General features: G+C 38.1%; 1 protein-coding gene across 1 annotated transcript in view; it reads left to right on the plus strand.

Annotated features, from left to right (window-relative positions):
- sema3d (sema domain, immunoglobulin domain (Ig), short basic domain, secreted, (semaphorin) 3D) overlaps window positions 1-17,559 on the plus strand; it is a 216,130-nt gene that overhangs the window by 188,499 nt on the left and 10,072 nt on the right. The window contains exons 15-17 of the mRNA XM_061970443.2: window positions 7,214-7,371; window positions 10,030-10,094; window positions 10,167-10,306. Coding sequence (XP_061826427.2) covers window positions 7,214-7,371; window positions 10,030-10,094; window positions 10,167-10,306 — 363 coding nt within the window. The remainder of the gene's footprint in view (window positions 1-7,213; window positions 7,372-10,029; window positions 10,095-10,166; window positions 10,307-17,559) is intronic.

Below are 17,559 nucleotides of genomic sequence, written 5' to 3' on the forward strand. Positions count from 1 at the left end.
TTTTTTATTATTTGTATTGCTTTATTTTGTTATTGTTTTATTATATTTTTATGTCTTTATTTATATAAATTGTACAAAATAAATCAAAGACTCAGTACAGTATCATATGAAAATAAATAAAGCAATACATTTTTTTTATTTCTTTTTACATGTTATATTTTATTGCTTTATTTTTTAGAATTTTTTATTGATTTATTTATATAAATTGTACACAATAAATCAAAGACTCAGTAGAGTATCATAGGAAAATAAATAAAGCAATCAATTTTTTTTATTGCTTTTTACATGGTATTTTTTTATTGCTTTCTTTTTTATTATTTGTATTGCTTTATTTTGTTATTGTTTTATTATCTTTTTATTGCTTTATTTATATAAATTGTACAAAATAAATCAAAGACTCAGTACAGTATCATAGGAAAATAAATAAAGCAATCAATTTTTGTATTGCTTTTTACATGTTATTTTTTATTGCTTTATTTTTTAGAATTTTTATTGCTTTGATTATATAAATTGTACACAATAAATCAAAGACTCAGTACAGTATCATAGGAAAATAAATAAAGCAATCAATTTTGTTATTGCTTTTTACATGGTATTTCTTTATTGCTTTCTTTTTTATTATTTGTATTGCTTTATTTTGTTATTGTTTTATTATCTTTTTATTGCTTTATTTATATAAATTGTACAAAATAAATCAAAGACTCAGTACAGTCTCATAGGAAAATAAATAAAGCAATACATTTTTTTATTGCTTTTTACATGTTATTTTTTATTGCTTTATTTTTTTAAATTTTTATTGCTTTATTTATATACATTGTACAAAATAAATCAAAGACTCAGTACAGTATCATAGGAAAATAAATAAAGCAATCCATTTTTTTATTGCTTTTTACATGGTATTTTTTTATTGCTTTCTTTTTTATTATTTGTATTGCTTTATTTTGTTATTGTTTTATTATCTTTGTATTGCTTCATTTATATCAATTGTACAAAATAAATCAAAGACTCAGTACAGTATCATAGGAAAATAAATAAAGCAATACATTTTTTTATTGCTTTTTACATGTTATTTTTTATTGCTTTATTTTTTAGAATTGTTATTGCTTTATTTATATAAATTGTACACAATAAATCAAAGACTCAGTAGAGTATCATAGGAAAATAAATAAAGCAATACATTTTTTTTATTGCTTTTTACATGGTATTTTTTTATTGCTTTCTTTTTTATTATTTGTATTGCTTTATTTTGTTATTGTTTTATTATCTTTTTATTGCTTTATTTATAAAAATTGAACAAAATAAATCAAAGACTCAGTACAGTATCATAGGGAAATAAATAAAGCAATACATTTTTTTAATGCTTTTTACATGCTATTTTTTATTGCTTTATTTTTTTAGAATTTGTTATTGCTTTATTTATATAAATTGTACACAGTAAATGAAAGACTCAGTACAGTATCATAGGAAAATGAATAAAGCAATCAATTTTTGTATTGCTTTTTACATGGTATTTTGTATTGCTTTCTTTTTTATTAATTGTATTGCTTTATTTTGTTATTGTTTTATTATCTTTTTATTGCTTCATTTATATAAATTGTACAAAATAAATCAAAGACTCAGTACAGTATCGTAGGAAAATAAATAAAGCAATACATTTTTTTATAGCTTTTTACATATTTTTGTATTGCTTTATTTTTGTATTGCTTTATATAGATTGTACACAATAAATCAAATACTCAGTACAGTATCATGGGTAAATAAATAAAGCAATACATTTTTTTATTGCTTTTTACATGGCATTTTTTATTGCTTTCTTTTTATTATTTGTATTGCTTTATTTTGTTATTGTTTTATTCTCTTTTTATTGCTTTATTTATATAAATTGTACAAAATAAATCAAAGACTCAGTAAAGTATCATAGGAAAATAAATAAAGCAATACATTTGTTTTATTGCTTTTTACATGTTATTTTTTATTGCTTTATTTTTTAGCATTTTTATTGCTTTATTTATATAAATTGTACACAATAAATCAAAGACTCAGTACAGTATCATAGGAAAATAAATAAAGCAATAAAAAAGTATTCCTTTTTACAATACAATTTTTTATTGCTTTTTATATGTTGCTATTTTTTATTGCTTTATTTTTTATTATTTATTGCTTTATTTTGTTATTGTTTTATTATTTTTATTGCTTTCTTTTTTATTATTTTTATTGCTTTATTTTGTTATTGTTTTATTATCTTTTTACTGCTTCATTTATATAAATTGTACAAAATAAATCAAAGACTCAGTACAGTATCAGAGGAAAATAAATAAAGCAATACATTTTTTATTGCTTTTTACATGTTATTTTTTATTGCTTTATTTTTTAGAATTTGTATTGCTTTATTTATATAAATTGTACACAATAAATCAAAGACTCAGTACAGTATCATAGGAAAATAAATAAAGCAATCATTTTTTTTTATTGCTTTTTACATGGTATTTTTTTATTGCTTTCTTTTTTATTATTTGTATTGCTTTATTTTGTTATTGTTTTATTATCTTTTTATTGCTTTATTTATATAAATTGTACAAAATAAATCAAAGACTCAGTACAGTATCATAGGAAAATAAATAAAGCAATCAATTTTTGTATTGCTTTTTACATGTTATTTTTTATTGCTTTATTTTTCAGCATTTTTATTGCTTTATTTATATAAATTGTACAACATAAATCAAAGACTCAGTACAGTATCATAGGAAAATAAATAAAGCAATACATTTTTGTATTGCTTTTTACATGGTATTTTTTTATTGCTTTCTTTTTTATTATTTGTATTGCTTTATTTTGTTATTGTTTTATCTTTTTATTGCTTTATTTATATAAATTGTACACAATAAATCAAAGACTCAGTACAGTATCATAGGAAAATAAATAAAGCAATACATTTTTTTTATTGCTTTTTACATGGTATTTTTTATTGCTTTCTTTTTTATTATTTGTATTGCTTTATTTTGTTATTGTTTTATTATCTTTTTACTGCTTCATTTATATAAATTGTACAAAATAAATCAAAGACTCAGTAAAGTATCATAGGAAAATAAATAAAGCAATACATTTTTGTATTGCTTTTTACATGTTATTTTTTATTGCTTTATTTTTTAGAATTTTGATTGCTTTATTTATATAAATTGTACACAATAAATCAAAGACTCAGTACAGTATCATAGGAAAATAAATAAAGCAATCAATTTTTTTTATTGCTTTTTACATGATATTTTTTTTGCTTTCTTTTTTATTATTTGTATTGCTTTATGTTGTTATTGTTTTATTATCTTTTTATTGCTTCATTTATATAAATTGTGCAAAATAAATCAAAGACTCAGTACAGTATCATAGGAAAATAAATAAAGCAATATATTTTTTTATTGCTTTTTACATGTTATTTTTTATTGCTTTATTTTTTAGAATTTTTATTGCTTTATTTATATAAATTGTACACAATAAATCAAAGACTCAGTAGAGTATCATAGGAAAATAAATAAAGCAATCAATTTTTTTATTGCTTTTTACATGGTATTTTTTTATTGCTTTATTTTTTATTATTTGTATTGCTTTATTTTGTTATTGTTTTATTATCTTTTTATTGCTTTATTTATATACATTTTACAAAATAAATCAAAGACTCAGTACAGGATCATAGGAAAATAAATAAAGCAATACATTTGTTTTATTGCTTTTTACATGTTATTTTTTATTGCTTTATTTTTCAGCATTTTTATTGCTTTATTTATATAAATTGTACACAATAAATCAAAGACTCAGTACAGTATCATAGGAAAATAAATAAAGCAATAAAAAAGGTATTTCTTTTTACAATACAATTTTTTATTGCTTTTTATATGTTGTTACTTTTTATTGCTTTATTTTTTTATTATTTATTGCTTTCTTTTGTTATTGTTTTATTATTTTTTATTGCTTTCTTTTTTATTATTTGTATTGCTTTATTTTGTTATTTTTTTATTATCTTTTTATTGCTTTATTTATATAAATTGTACAAAATAAATCAAAGACTCACTACAGTATCATATGCAAATAAATAAAGCAATACATTTTTTTATTTCTTTTTACATGTTATTTTTTATTGCTTTCTTTTTTATTATTTGTATTGCTTTATTTTTTTATTTTTTTTAATCTTCTTATTGCTTCATTTATATAAATTGTACAAAATAAATCAAAGACTCAGTACAGTATCATAGGAAAATAAATAAAGCAATCCATTTTTTTATTGCTTTTTACATGTTATTTTGTATTGCTTTATTTTTTAGCATTTTTTTGCTTTATTTATATAAATTGTACACAATAAATCAAAGACTCAGTACAGTATCATAGGAAAATAAATAAAGCAATAAAAAAGGTATTTCTTTTTACAATACAATTTTGTATTGCTTTTTATATGTTGTTACTTTTTATTGCTTTATTTTTTTATTATTTATTGCTTTCTTTTGTTATTGTTTTATTAATTTTTATTGCTTTCTTTTTTATTATTTGTATTGCTTTATTTTGTTATTTCTTTATTATCTTTTTATTGCTTTATTTATATAAATTGTACAAAATAAATCAAAGACTCAGTACAGTATCATATGCAAATAAATAAAGCAATACATTTTTTTATTTCTTTTTACATGTTATGTTTTATTGCTTTCTTTTTTATTATTTGTATTGCTTTATTTTTTTATTTTTTTTAATCTTTTTATTGCTTCATTTATATAAATTGTACAAAATAAATCAAAGACTCAGTACAGTATCATAGGAAAATAAATAAAGCAATCCATTTTTTTATTGCTTTTTACATGTTATTTTGTATTGCTTTATTTTTTAGCATTTTTGTTGCTTTATTTATATAAATTGCACACAATAAATCAAAGACTCAGTACAGTATCATTGGAAAATAAATAAAGCAATAAAAAAGGTATTCCTTTTTACAATACAATTTTTTATTGCTTTTTGTATGTTGTTATTTTTATTGCTTTATTTTTTTATTATTTATTGCTTTATTTTGTTATTGTTTTATTTTTTTATTCCTTTCTTTTTTATTATTTGTATTGCTTTATTTTGTTATTGTTTTATTATCTTTTTATTGCTTCATTTATATAAATTGTACAAAATAAATCAAAGACTCAGTACAGTATCATAGGAAAATAAATAAAGCAATACATTTTTTTTTATTGCTTTTTACATGATATTTTTTATTGCTTTATTTTTTAGCATTTTTATTGCTTTATTTATATAAATTGCACACAATAAATCAAAGACTCAGTACAGTATCATAGGAAAATAAATAAAGCAATAAAAAAAGGTATTCTTTTTTACAATACAATTTTTCATTGCTTTTTATATGTTGTTATTTTTTATTGCTTTATTTTTTTATTATTTATTGCTTTATTTTGTTATTGTTTTATTATTTTTTTATTGCTTTATTTATATAAATTGTACAAAATAAATCAAAGACTCAGTACAGTATCATAGGAAAATAAATAAATTATCTTACAAGTCACTGCAGGACGAGGAATAGCTAAACATGGACATCCACTGTAATGATACCAAGTACAATAGTGTATCTAGTCAATACTACTATGATTACATTTATATTTTTTAGCATCACAGAGTCTTTTTTTTTTTTTTTTTTAATGTTTATTATGTTTATAAACTCAGGAAATACGTCCCTGGACACATGAGGACTTTGAATATGACCAATGTATGATCCTGTAACTACTTGGTATCAGATCCATACCTTAATGTGTGGTATCATCCAAAACTAATGTCAAGTATCAAAGAAGAGAAGAATAAGTGATTATTACATTTTAACAGAAGTGCAGATAGAACATGTTAAAACAGAAAAAAACAGACATTAACAGTAAATGAACAAGTAGATTAATCAATTTTTACAGTTTGTCCCTCATAATGTGTACAAAATAAAAGGTGTATAAATGACACAATATGTTACTGCATACGACTAATTAGGAGTCTTTGTTTGTTTACTTACTACTAAAAGACAAGTTGTCTAGTATGTTCACTATTTTATTTAAGGACTAAATGACAATAATAAACATATGTTTCATGTACCCTCAGATTTATTGTTAAAATAAAGACAATAATGCCATTTTTTTGTGGTGCCCTTTATTTAGAAAAGTATCAAAATACATGTTGGTACCGGTACCAAAATGTTGGTATCGTGACAACCCAATAAGTGATAATTACATTTTAACAGAAGTGTAGATAGAACATATTGAAACAGGAAAAAAAACAGACATTAACAGTAAATGAACAAGTAGATTAATCATATTTTTTTTACAGTTTGTCCTTCATAATGTGTACAAAATAATAGGTGTATAAATGACACAATATGTTACTGCATAGACTAATTAGGAGTCTTTGTTTGTTTACTTACTACTAAAAGACAAGTTGTCTAGTATGTTCACTATTTTATTTAAGGACTAAATTACAATAATAAACATATGTTTCATGTACCCTAAGATTTTTTTGTTAAAATAAAGCCAATAATTAAAAAAAAATTGTGGTCCCCTTTATTTAGAAAAATATCGAAAAGCATCGGAATACATTTTTGGTACCAGTACCTAGTTGTGTACTCTTCATTTAAACACAGTCCAACATGTCCGTGGCTCCTCTGTCTTCTATGTCAAAGCAAGAAACCTGTTGATTTTGCACAGTATTTATCTAACATGTTTGAGGTAGCTCGGGGGTCAAAAGTCATTTAGCTTCTCGTTTCTTTTTTCCGCATACCAAAAGTTACAACTGTGAGGGTTTTCTTTTTTTTTTTAAAGAACAAAACAAAACAAACAAAAACACGCTTTTGAAAGCCCCGTTAACTTTTTTTTTTTTTATCCTTTTTGACTTTTCTCTCTCTCACCCTCGCCTTGCTTTCCCCCCCATTACCTAAAAGGTCACGAGGGTCAGCAGACACTTCAGCCTGAATCAAAGCATCCATTAATCTCTTGTAACATTTGACCCGTGTGTGTTGGTGCAGGCATGCTTCCACTATCTTAGGTCCTAAGGGGGATTCAAGTTCCGTTTAGGACCCTCCTTACCTCAAATCTCATTATCAACACATTATAAAATGTACCATGACGTGCATATTTGTCTCATTCCGTGACTGAATGTTCCAGCAAACTGGATCGATGTGTTTCTGCGTTTTGTGTCGCCATAGCAACAGCTGTACGTGGGATCCAGCCAGGGCCTGGCCCAGGTTTCGCTCAGCAGGTGTGGCCTCTACGGGCAAGCCTGCGCCGAGTGCTGCCTCGCCCGAGACCCCTACTGTGCCTGGGACGGACACACCTGTTCCAGATACATCCCTGCGTCCAAAAGGTGTGTCATTACTAGCCTTGTGTACCGGTACTAGTATAGTATCGCCGTACTAATGAAACAAAGACGGTACTATACCCTGTTTGTTTTTTTTGTTGCCATGTCGTGACATTGCTGGTTTTACGAGCAGAGGAGCATGTTCGGCAGCACACAGACACAGAGTACTTACAAGCAGACACAGTGTAGACAGAAAAGGGAGAACGGACGCATTTTGGTGTAAAAAGTAAAGATAAAGGTGAATTTATAACACTAAAACACCCTCAGGAAGAGTTATGTATAGGGTTGTACGGTATACCGGTACTAGGGAAGTACCGCGATACGAATGAATCATATCCAGTACTATACCGCCTCTAAAAAGTACATTTTTTTTAACAAGCATGACGGCACGTCGTCACGTCGTGACATTGCTGGTTTTACAAGTATAGGAGAATGTTGGGCGGCACACACACACGGAGGGGTACTTACAAGCAGACACAGTGTGTAGACAGAAAAAGGAGAACGGACGCATTTTGGTGTAAAAAGTAAAGATAAAGGTGAATTTATAACACTGAAACACCCTCAGGAAGAGTTGTGCATAGGGTTGTACAGTATACCGGTACTAGGAAAGTACCGCGATACTAATGAATCATATCCAGTACTATACCGCCTCTAAAAAGTACCTTTTTTTTAACAAGCATGACGGCACGTCGTCACGTCGTGACATTGCTGGTTTTACAAGCATAGGAGAATGTTGGGCGGCACACACACACGGAGGGGTACTTACAAGCAGACACAGTGTGTAGACAGAAAAGGGAGAACGGACGCATTTTGGTGTAAAAAGTAAAGATAAAGGTGAATTTATAACACTAAAACACCCTCAGGAAGAGTTGTGTATAGGGTTGTACAGTATACCGGTACTAGGAAAGTACCGCGATACTAATGAATCATATTCAGTACTATACCGCCTCTAAAAAGTACCTTTTATTTAACAAGCATGACGGCACGTCGTCACGTCGTGACATTGCTGGTTTTACAAGCAGAGGAGAATGTTGGGCGGCACACACACACGGAGGGGTACTTACAAGCAGACACAGTGTGTAGACAGAAAAGGGAGAACGGACGCATTTTGGTGTAAAAAGTAAAGATAAAGGTGAATTTATAACACTAAAACACCCTCAGGAAGAGTTGTGTATAGGGTTGTACAGTATACCGGTACTAGGAAAGTACCGCGATACTAATGAATCATATTCAGTACTATACCGCCTCTAAAAAGTACCTTTTATTTAACAAGCATGACGGCACGTCGTCACGTCGTGACATTGCTGGTTTTACAAGCAGAGGAGAATGTTGGGCGGCACACACACACGGAGGGGTACTTACAAGCAGACACAGTGTGTAGACAGAAAAGGGAGAACGGACGCATTTTGGTGTAAAAAGTAAAGATAAAGGTGAATTTATAACACTGAAACACCCTCAGGAAGAGTTATGTATAGGGTTGTACGGTATACCGGTACTAGGAAAGTACCGCGATACTAATGAATCATATTCAGTACTATACCGCCTCTAAAAAGTACCTTTTATTTAACAAGCATGACGGCACGTCGTTACGTCGTGACATTGCTGGTTTTACAAGCAGAGGAGAATGTTGGGCGGCACACACACACGGAGGGGTACTTACAAGCAGACACAGTGTGTAGACAGAAAAAGGAGAACGGACGCATTTTGGTGTAAAAAGTAAAGATAAAGGTGAATTTATAACACTGAAACACCCTCAGGAAGAGTTATGTATAGGGTTGTACGGTATACTGGTACTAGGAATGTACCGCGATACTAATTAATCATATTCAGTACCATACCGCCTCTAAAAAGTACCTTTTTTTTAACAAGCATGACTGCACGTCGTCACGTCGTGACATTGCTGGTTTTACAAGCAGAGGAGAATGTTGGGCGGCACACACACACGGAGGGGCACTTACAAGCAGACACAGTGTGTAGACAGAAAAGGGAGAACTGACGCATTTTGGCCTAAAAAGTAAATATAAAGGTGAAGTTATAACACTGGAACACCCTCAGGGACCCATTTGTCGCGGTTTACCTGGCACAAGAAACGTGACAGATTGGGGAAGTGCACCATCTACTTTAGATGGCAGTAGAGTGTTGAATGTGGCAATTCCCATTTTGACCACTGTGTCAGTTGCTACGAAGAGTGCCGTTTTCCATCATTTTCAGCAAACCTCATTGCAAAATAATCAACCCTGCCCCTCTCCCTCTCACGCGAGATCCACCCAGGAATGGGGCCGTATGAATCCCTTCCCTACTGTATGTTCCAGCAGGGAACATACAGTAGATTCAGGGTTGATTCAGGGTTTCCGGAGAAGTTCTATAAGACTGCTAAGAATTGAACAATTATAATTGGGGCGGTATAGCTCGGTTGGTAGAGTGGCCGTGCCAGCAACTTGAGGGTTGCAGGTTCGATCCCCGCTTCTGCCATCCTAGTCACTGTCGTTGTGTCCTTGGGCAAGACACTTTACCCACCTGCTCCCAGTGCCACCCACACTGGTTTAAAAATGTAACTTAGATATTGGGTTTTCGCTATGTAAAGCGCTTTGAGTCACTAGAGAAAAGCGCTATATAAATATAATTCACTTCACAATTCACTTCAATTCGGTATTTTCTCCACAGGAGAGCCAGAAGACAAGACATCAAGCACGGAGACCCCGCCAGCCAATGTTGGGATACAGAAGACAGTACGTGGACTTGATCTTCAGTTATAAACAAACTGTACCATACTAGCACAGGACCTACCTTCTTGTCTTCAGGTCTGGGTGTGGGTCGGGTAGAGGAGAGAGTTCTTTTCGCAGTCCAGAGCAACTCGACCTTCCTGGAGTGCATCCCCAAATCTCAGCAGTCCCAGATCCGCTGGTTTGTCCGAAGAACTGGATCGGAACACAGGGAAGAGGTCAGCACGTGTGAATGTCAACACAGTTAACTTAACACTCTTGGATTTTTACTAGTCTGGTGTAGTCTAGTGTTTGACTGCTTTGGTTTGTTGGAGCTGAGGACTCACATTTTGTTCTTCAATTAATAGAGGAATTACAGGGCAAACACATTTACAGAACAAAAAGATTCTATCTAATGTGTGATGTCTGACTGGGGGTCACACTAGAGCAGATCCTATGAGAAGTTAGAAGGACTACTTTCACTGAGGACACCAAATACTGTACTCATGGTCCATCCATCCATCCATCTTCTTCCGCTGGACTTGGAGAAGGCATTCGACCGTGTACCCCGGGAAGTCCTGTGGGGAGTGCTCGGAGAGTATGGGGTATCGGACTGTCTGATTGTGGCAGTCCGTTCCCTGTATGCTCAGTGCCAGAGCTTGGTCCGCATTGCCGGCAGTAAGTCGGACACGTTTCCAGTGAGGGTTGGACTCCGCCAAGGCTGCCCTTTGTCACCCATTCTGTTCATAACCTTTATGGACAGAATTTCTAGGCGCAGTCAGGGCGTTGAGGGGATCTGGTTTGGTGGCTGCAGGATTAGGTCACTGCTATTTGCAGATGATGTGGTCCTGATGGCTTCTTCCGGCCAAGATCTTCAGCTCTCACTGGATCGGTTCGCAGCCGAGTGTGAAGCGACTGGGATGGGAATCAGCACCTCCAAGTCCGAGTCCATGGTTCTCTCCCGAAAAAGGGTGGAGTGCCATCTCCGGGTTGGGGAGGAGATCTTGCCCCAAGTGGAGGAGTTCAAGTACCTCGGAGTCTTGTTCACGAGTGGGGGAAGAGTGGATCGTGAAATCGACAGGCGGATCGGTGCGGCGTCTTCAGTAATGCGGACGCTGTATCGATCCGTTGTGGTGAAGAAGGAGCTGAGCCGGAAGGCAAAGCTCTCGATTTACCGGTCAATCTACGTTCCCATCCTCACCTATGGTCATGAGCTTTGGGTCATGACCGAAAGGACAAGATCACGGGTACAAGCGGCCGAAATGAGTTTCCTTAACCGAGTGGCGGGGCTCTCCCTTAGAGATAGGGTGAGAAGCTCTGTCATTCGGGGGGAGCTCAAAGTAAAGCCGCTGCTCCTCCACATCGAGAGGAGCCAGATGAGGTGGTTCGGGCATCTGGTCAGGATGCCACCCGAACGCCTTCCTAGGAAGGTGTTTCGGGCACGTCCGACCGGTAGGAGGCCACGGGGAAGACCCAGGACACGCTGGGAAGACTATCTCTCCCGGCTGGCCTGGGAACGCCTCGGGATCCCCCGGGAGGAGCTGGACGATGTGGCTGGGGAGAGGGAAGTCTGAGCTTCCCTGCTTAAGCTGCTGCCCCCGCGACCCGACCTGTACTCATGGTGTTAAACGTAATAACGGAGCAATCAGGAACGCAAAGTTCTTGAAACCAAGTTGATTTTCATAAGTGTTCAGGGCTTTAGGAATCGTGCCACACTTAAAGGCCTACTGAAAGCCACTACTACCGACCACGCAGTCTGATAGTTTATATATCAATGATGAAATCTTAACATTGCAACACATGCCAATACGGCCGGGTTAGCTTACTAAAGTGCAATTTTAAATTTTGCGCAAAATATCCTGCTGAAAACGTCTCGGTATGATGACGTCTGCGCGTGACGTCACGGATTGTAGAGGACGTTTTGGGACAGCTATTAAGTCGTCTGTTGTCATCGCAAATTTCCACAGTATTCTGGACATCTGTGTTGGTGAATCTTTTGCAATTTGTTCAATGAACAATGGAGACAGCAAAGAAGAAAGCTGTAGGTGGGAAGCGGTGTATTGCGGCAGGTGTTGTGCCGGATAACGCACCCCCGCCGTAGAATGCACGCCCAGACCGGATAACACAGCCGGTGTTTCATTGTTTACATTCCCGGAAGGTGACAGTCAAGCTTTATCATTGGCCTGTGGAGAACTGGGACAACAGAGACTCTTACCAGGAGGACTTCCGCTTATCTGAGGTCGGGTCACGGGGGCAGCAGCTTAAGCAGGGAAGCCCAGACTTCCCTCTCCCCAGCCACTTCGTCCAGCTCCTCCCGGGGGATCCCGAAGTGTTCCCAGGCCAGCCGGGCGAGATAGTCTTCCCAGCGTGTCCTGGGTCTTCCCCGTGGCCTCCTACCGGTCGAACGTGCCCGAAACACCTTCCTAGGGAGGCGTTCGGGTGGCATCCTGACCAGATGCCCGAACCACCTCATCTGGCTCCTCTCGATGTGGAGGAGCAGCGGCTTTACTTTGAGCTCCCCCTGAATGACAGAGCTTCTCACCCTATCTCTAAGGGAGAGCCCCGCCACTCGGCGGAGGAAACTCATTTCGGCCGCTTGTACCCGTGATCTTGTCCTTTCGGTCATGACCCAAAGCTCATGACCGGGAACGTAGATCGACCGGTAAATTGAGAGCCTTGCTTTCCGGCTCAGTTCCTTCTTCACCACAACGGATCGATACAGCGTCCGCATTACTGAAGACGCCGCACCGATCCACCTGTCGATCTCACGATCCACTCTTCCCTCACTCGTGAACAAGACTCAGAGGTACTTGAACTCCTCCACTTGGGGCAGGGTCTCCTCCCCAACCCGGAGATGGCACTCCACCCTTTTCTGGGCGAGAACCATGGACTCGGACTTGGAGGTGCTGATTCTCTTTACTTTGAAGTCGACCAATAAAAAACGCAATTAACGAGGGACAGAAATTTGACCCAGTGAGGTCTATTCAGGTGTACTGGAGAGGAGGCTACGCTGGACAGTCAAATTTCGGATTCAGGAGGAACAGTGTGGTTTTTGTCCTGGTCGTGGAACTGTGGACCAGCTCTATACTCTCGGGAGGGTCTTTGAGGGTGCATGGGAGTTTGACCAACCAGTCTACATGTGCTTTGTGGACTTGGAGAAGGCATTCGACCATGTCCCTCGGGAAGTCCTGTGGGGAGTGCTCAGAGAGTATGGGGTATCGGACTGTCTGATTGTGGCGGTCCGCTCCCTGTATGATCAGTGTCAGAGCTTGGTCCGCATTGCCAGCAGTAAGTCGGACACGTTTCCAGTAAGGGTTGGACTCCACCAAGGCTGCTCTTTGTGACCGATGTTCATAAATTTTATGGACAGGATTTCTAACCGCAGTCAGGTCGTTGAGGGGATTCAGTTTGGTGGCTGCAGGATTAGGTCTCTGCTTTTTGCAGGTGATGTGGTCCTGATGGCTTAATTTGGCCAGAATCTTCAGTTTTTACTGGATCGGTTCGCAGCCGAGTTTGAAGCAACTGAGATGACAATCAGCACCTCCAAGTCCGAGTCCATGGTTCTCGCCTGTTGAAGGGTGGAATGCCATCTCCGGGTTGGGGAGGAGACCTTGCCCCAAGTGGAGGAGTTCAAGTACCTAGGAGTCTTGTTCACGAGTGAGGGAAAAGTGAATCGTGAGATGGACAGGTTTGCGGCGTCTTCAGTAATGCGTATGCTTTATCGCTCTGTTGTGGTGAAGAAGGAGCTGAGCCGGAAGGCAAAGCTCTCAATTTACCGGTTGATCTACGTTCCCATCCTCACCTATGGTCATGAGCTTTGGGTTATGATCGAAGGACAAGATCCCGGGTACAAGCGGCCAAAAAGAGTTTGCTCCGTCGGGTTGCGGATCTCTCACTTAGAATTAGGGTGAGAAGCTCTGCCATCTGGGAAGAGCTAAAAGTAAAGCCGCTGCTCCTCCACATGGAGAGGAGCCAGATGAGGTGGTTCGGGCATCTGGTCAGGATGCCACCCGAACGCCTCCCTAGGGAGCTGTTTAGGGCACGTCCGACCAGTAGGAGGCCACGGGGAAGACCCAAGACATGTTGGGAAGACTATGTCTCCCGGCTGGCCTGGGAACGCCTCGGGATCCCCCCGCAGATGCTGGACGAAGTGGCTGGAGAGAGGGAAGTCTGGGCTTCCTTGCTTAGGCTGCTGCCCCGCGACCCGACCTCGGATAAGCGGAAGAATATGGCAGTAAGTCGAACCCGTTTCCAGTGAGGGTTGGACTCCGCCAAGGCTGCTCTTTGTCACCCATTCTGTTCATAACTTTTATGGACAGAATTTCTAGGCGCAGTCAAGGCGTTGAGGGGATCCGGTTTGGTGGCTGCAGGATTAGGTCTCTGCTTTTTGCAGATGATGTGGTCCTGATGGTTTCATCTGGCCAGGATCTTCAGCTGGCCGGGTTGGGGAGGAGACCTTGCCCCAAGTGGAGGAGTTCAAGTACCTCAGAGTCTTGTTCACGAGTGAGGGAAGAGTGGATCGTGAGATCGACAGGCGGATCGGTGCGGCGTCTTCAGTAATGTGGACGCTGTATCGCTCTGTTGTGGTGAAAAAGGAGCTGAGCCGGAAGGCAAAGCTCTCAATTTACCGGTTGATCTACGTTCCCATCCTCACCTATGGTTATGAGCTTTGGGTTATGCTCGAAGGACAAGATCACGGGTACAAGCGGCCAAAAAGAGTTTCCTCCGTCGGGTTGCGGATCTCTCACTTAGAATTAGGGTGAGAAGCTCTGCCATCTGGAAAGAGCTAAAAGTAAAGTCGCTGCTCCTCCACATGGAGAGGAGCCAGATGAGGTGGTACGGGCATTTGGTCAGGATGCCACCCGTACGCCTCCCTAGGGAGCTGTTTAGGGCACGTCCGACCAGTAGGAGGCCACGGGGAAGACCCAAGACATGTTGGGAAGACTATGTCTCCCGGCTGGCCTGGGAACGCCTCGGGATCCCCCCGCAGATGCTGGACGAAGTGGCTGGAGAGAGGGAAGTCTGGGCTTCCTTGCTTAGGCTGCTGCCCCGCGACTCGACCTCGGATAAGCGGAAGAATATGGCAGAAGTCGAACCCGTTTCCAGTGAGTGTTGGACTCCGCCAAGGCTGCTCTTTGTCACCCATTCTGTTCATAACTTTTATGGACATAATTTCTAGGCGCAGTCAAGGCGTTGAGGGGATCCGGTTTGGTGGCTGCAGGATTAGGTCTCTGCTTTTTGCAGATGATGTGGTCCAGATGGCTTCATCTGGCCAGGATCTTCAGCTGGCCGGGTTGGGGAGGAGACCTTGCCCCAAGTGGAGGAGTTCAAGTACCTCAGAGTCTTGTTCACGAGTGAGGGAAGAGTGGATCCTGAGATCGACAGGCGGATCGGTGTGGCGTCTTCAGTAATGTGGACGCTGTATCGCTCTGTTGTAGTGAAGAAGGAGCTGAGCCGGAAGGCAAAGCTCTCAATTTACCGGTTGATCTACGTTCCCATCCTCACCTATGGTCATGAGCTTTGGGTTATGACCGAAAGGACAAGATCACGGGTACAAGCGACCAAAAAGAGTTTCCTCCGTCGGGTGGCGGGGCTCTCCCTTAGAAATAGGGTGAGAAGCTCTGCCATTTGGGAAGAGCTAAAAGTAAAGCCGCTGCTCCTCCACATGGAGAGGAGTCAGATGAGGTGGTTCGGGCATTTGGTCAGGATGCCACCCGAACGCCTCTCTAGGGAGCCGTTTAGGGCACGTCCGACCAGTAGGAAGACCCAAGACATGTTGGGAAGACTATGTCTCCCGGCTGGCCTGGGAACGCCTCGGGATCCCCCGGGAGGAGCTGGACGAAGTGGCTGGAGAGAGGGAAGTCTGGGCTTCCTTGCTTAGGCTGCTGCCCCGCGACCCGACCTCGGATAAGCGGAAGAATATAGATGATTGGATGGAAATTTGACCTGGCAATTAAAAACAAAACAAAACACCGGCAGAAAGCGATAATCAATCAATTATATTGTTGTTATTTTAGATATAACGGCATTATTTCTTTGAATGATCAGACCCCGTGGAACAGGTGGCCAATGACGAGGGCATTTGTGACCGAGGTCTGGAAACAAACTCAGTAAAGATGTCACTTGTTCACCGAATGAGACCTCCTCGATCTCAACATTGTAAATGTGTGTCTTAGCACTTATTTACACCCACAGCCACGTCCTCTCTTTCAGGGGGGAAAGTAACCACACAAACAGGTGCAAGAGTCACTAAAAAAAAAAAAAGTCCAAAGCATGTGTTCCTCTATGGTATGGTGCGTAAGCCCAAGTGTGCGCATGTTTCTTTATTATCCCACGACAGCGGAAACCATAACAGAGCGATCCCCGCGGACAGCCATGTGTTTGCTGGTATTGGACACAATGGGGTGTTTTCTGTGTTTGTGTGTTTTCGAGCGTGGGATGATATGTGACCTATTGTGCCGTATAGACTAAGTGACGAAAGACCAGATGCGGGGTTCTTCGAACAGAAATAACACGTGATGGACAGAGCAACAACTCAGTTTAGATACTTCCATTTAATACCGTATTTTTTCCGACTATAAGGCGCACTTAAAATCCTTTAGTTTCCTCAAAACCCGATAGTGCGCCTTATAACCTGGTGAGCCTATTGTACGGAATAATATTGGCTGTGCTAACCAACCTCGAAGCTATTTTATTTGCTACATGGTGAAATGATAAGTGTGACCAGTAGATGGCAGCCACACATAAGAGATACGCGCGGACTGGAATATGACTCAAGTAAACGACACCAAAATTGTATATGATCCGTTGAAAACATTACACACAACACTCAAAAATCTCTTTTAGTTTTAGTATGACTTTGGTAAGCTATGAAGTCGCACCTCTTGATGGATTGTACGTGGAAGTTGCGTCCTCGCAGTCCCTCTGTCAGACACGGCGCAGGAGCCAAGCGTGCAGGTTTTAACAAGATTTTAATAAACACAGGTTTTTAACAAAAGTTTTCTCTCCTGAAGGACGCGACTTTTCAGCCACGTCCGTATCCTCTCTCCCCTCCTGCTTCCGGCCGCTTACTGTTAAAGACAACAGATGATTAGATTAACACGCACCACCTGTGGAATCCAATCACCCGCCAGCTGTGTCTCGCCGTCAGCACTGCCACGCCCCCCCCCACCGTCTGATGGTGCTCTGTCCTCAGCACCATGGACAGAGACAGTGGCCTTTGCCCCTGCAGGCAGCGCTGGCCACATCTCCCTCCACAGAGTATTATTATGGTGTGTGTATAAGGTAAGACATATTATCTGGCGTTTTGTTTCGCAATATTATGCAAAGAAAGCACTAAAACATACCGGTGATATATATATATATATATATATATATAATATATATATATATATATATATATATATATATATATATATATATATATATAATATATATATATATATATATATATATATAATATATATAAAAGAAAGCATACCGGTGATATATA

The sequence above is a fragment of the Nerophis lumbriciformis genome, linkage group LG10, assembly GCF_033978685.3.
Source record: "Nerophis lumbriciformis linkage group LG10, RoL_Nlum_v2.1, whole genome shotgun sequence".
Taxonomy (NCBI): domain Eukaryota; kingdom Metazoa; phylum Chordata; class Actinopteri; order Syngnathiformes; family Syngnathidae; genus Nerophis; species Nerophis lumbriciformis.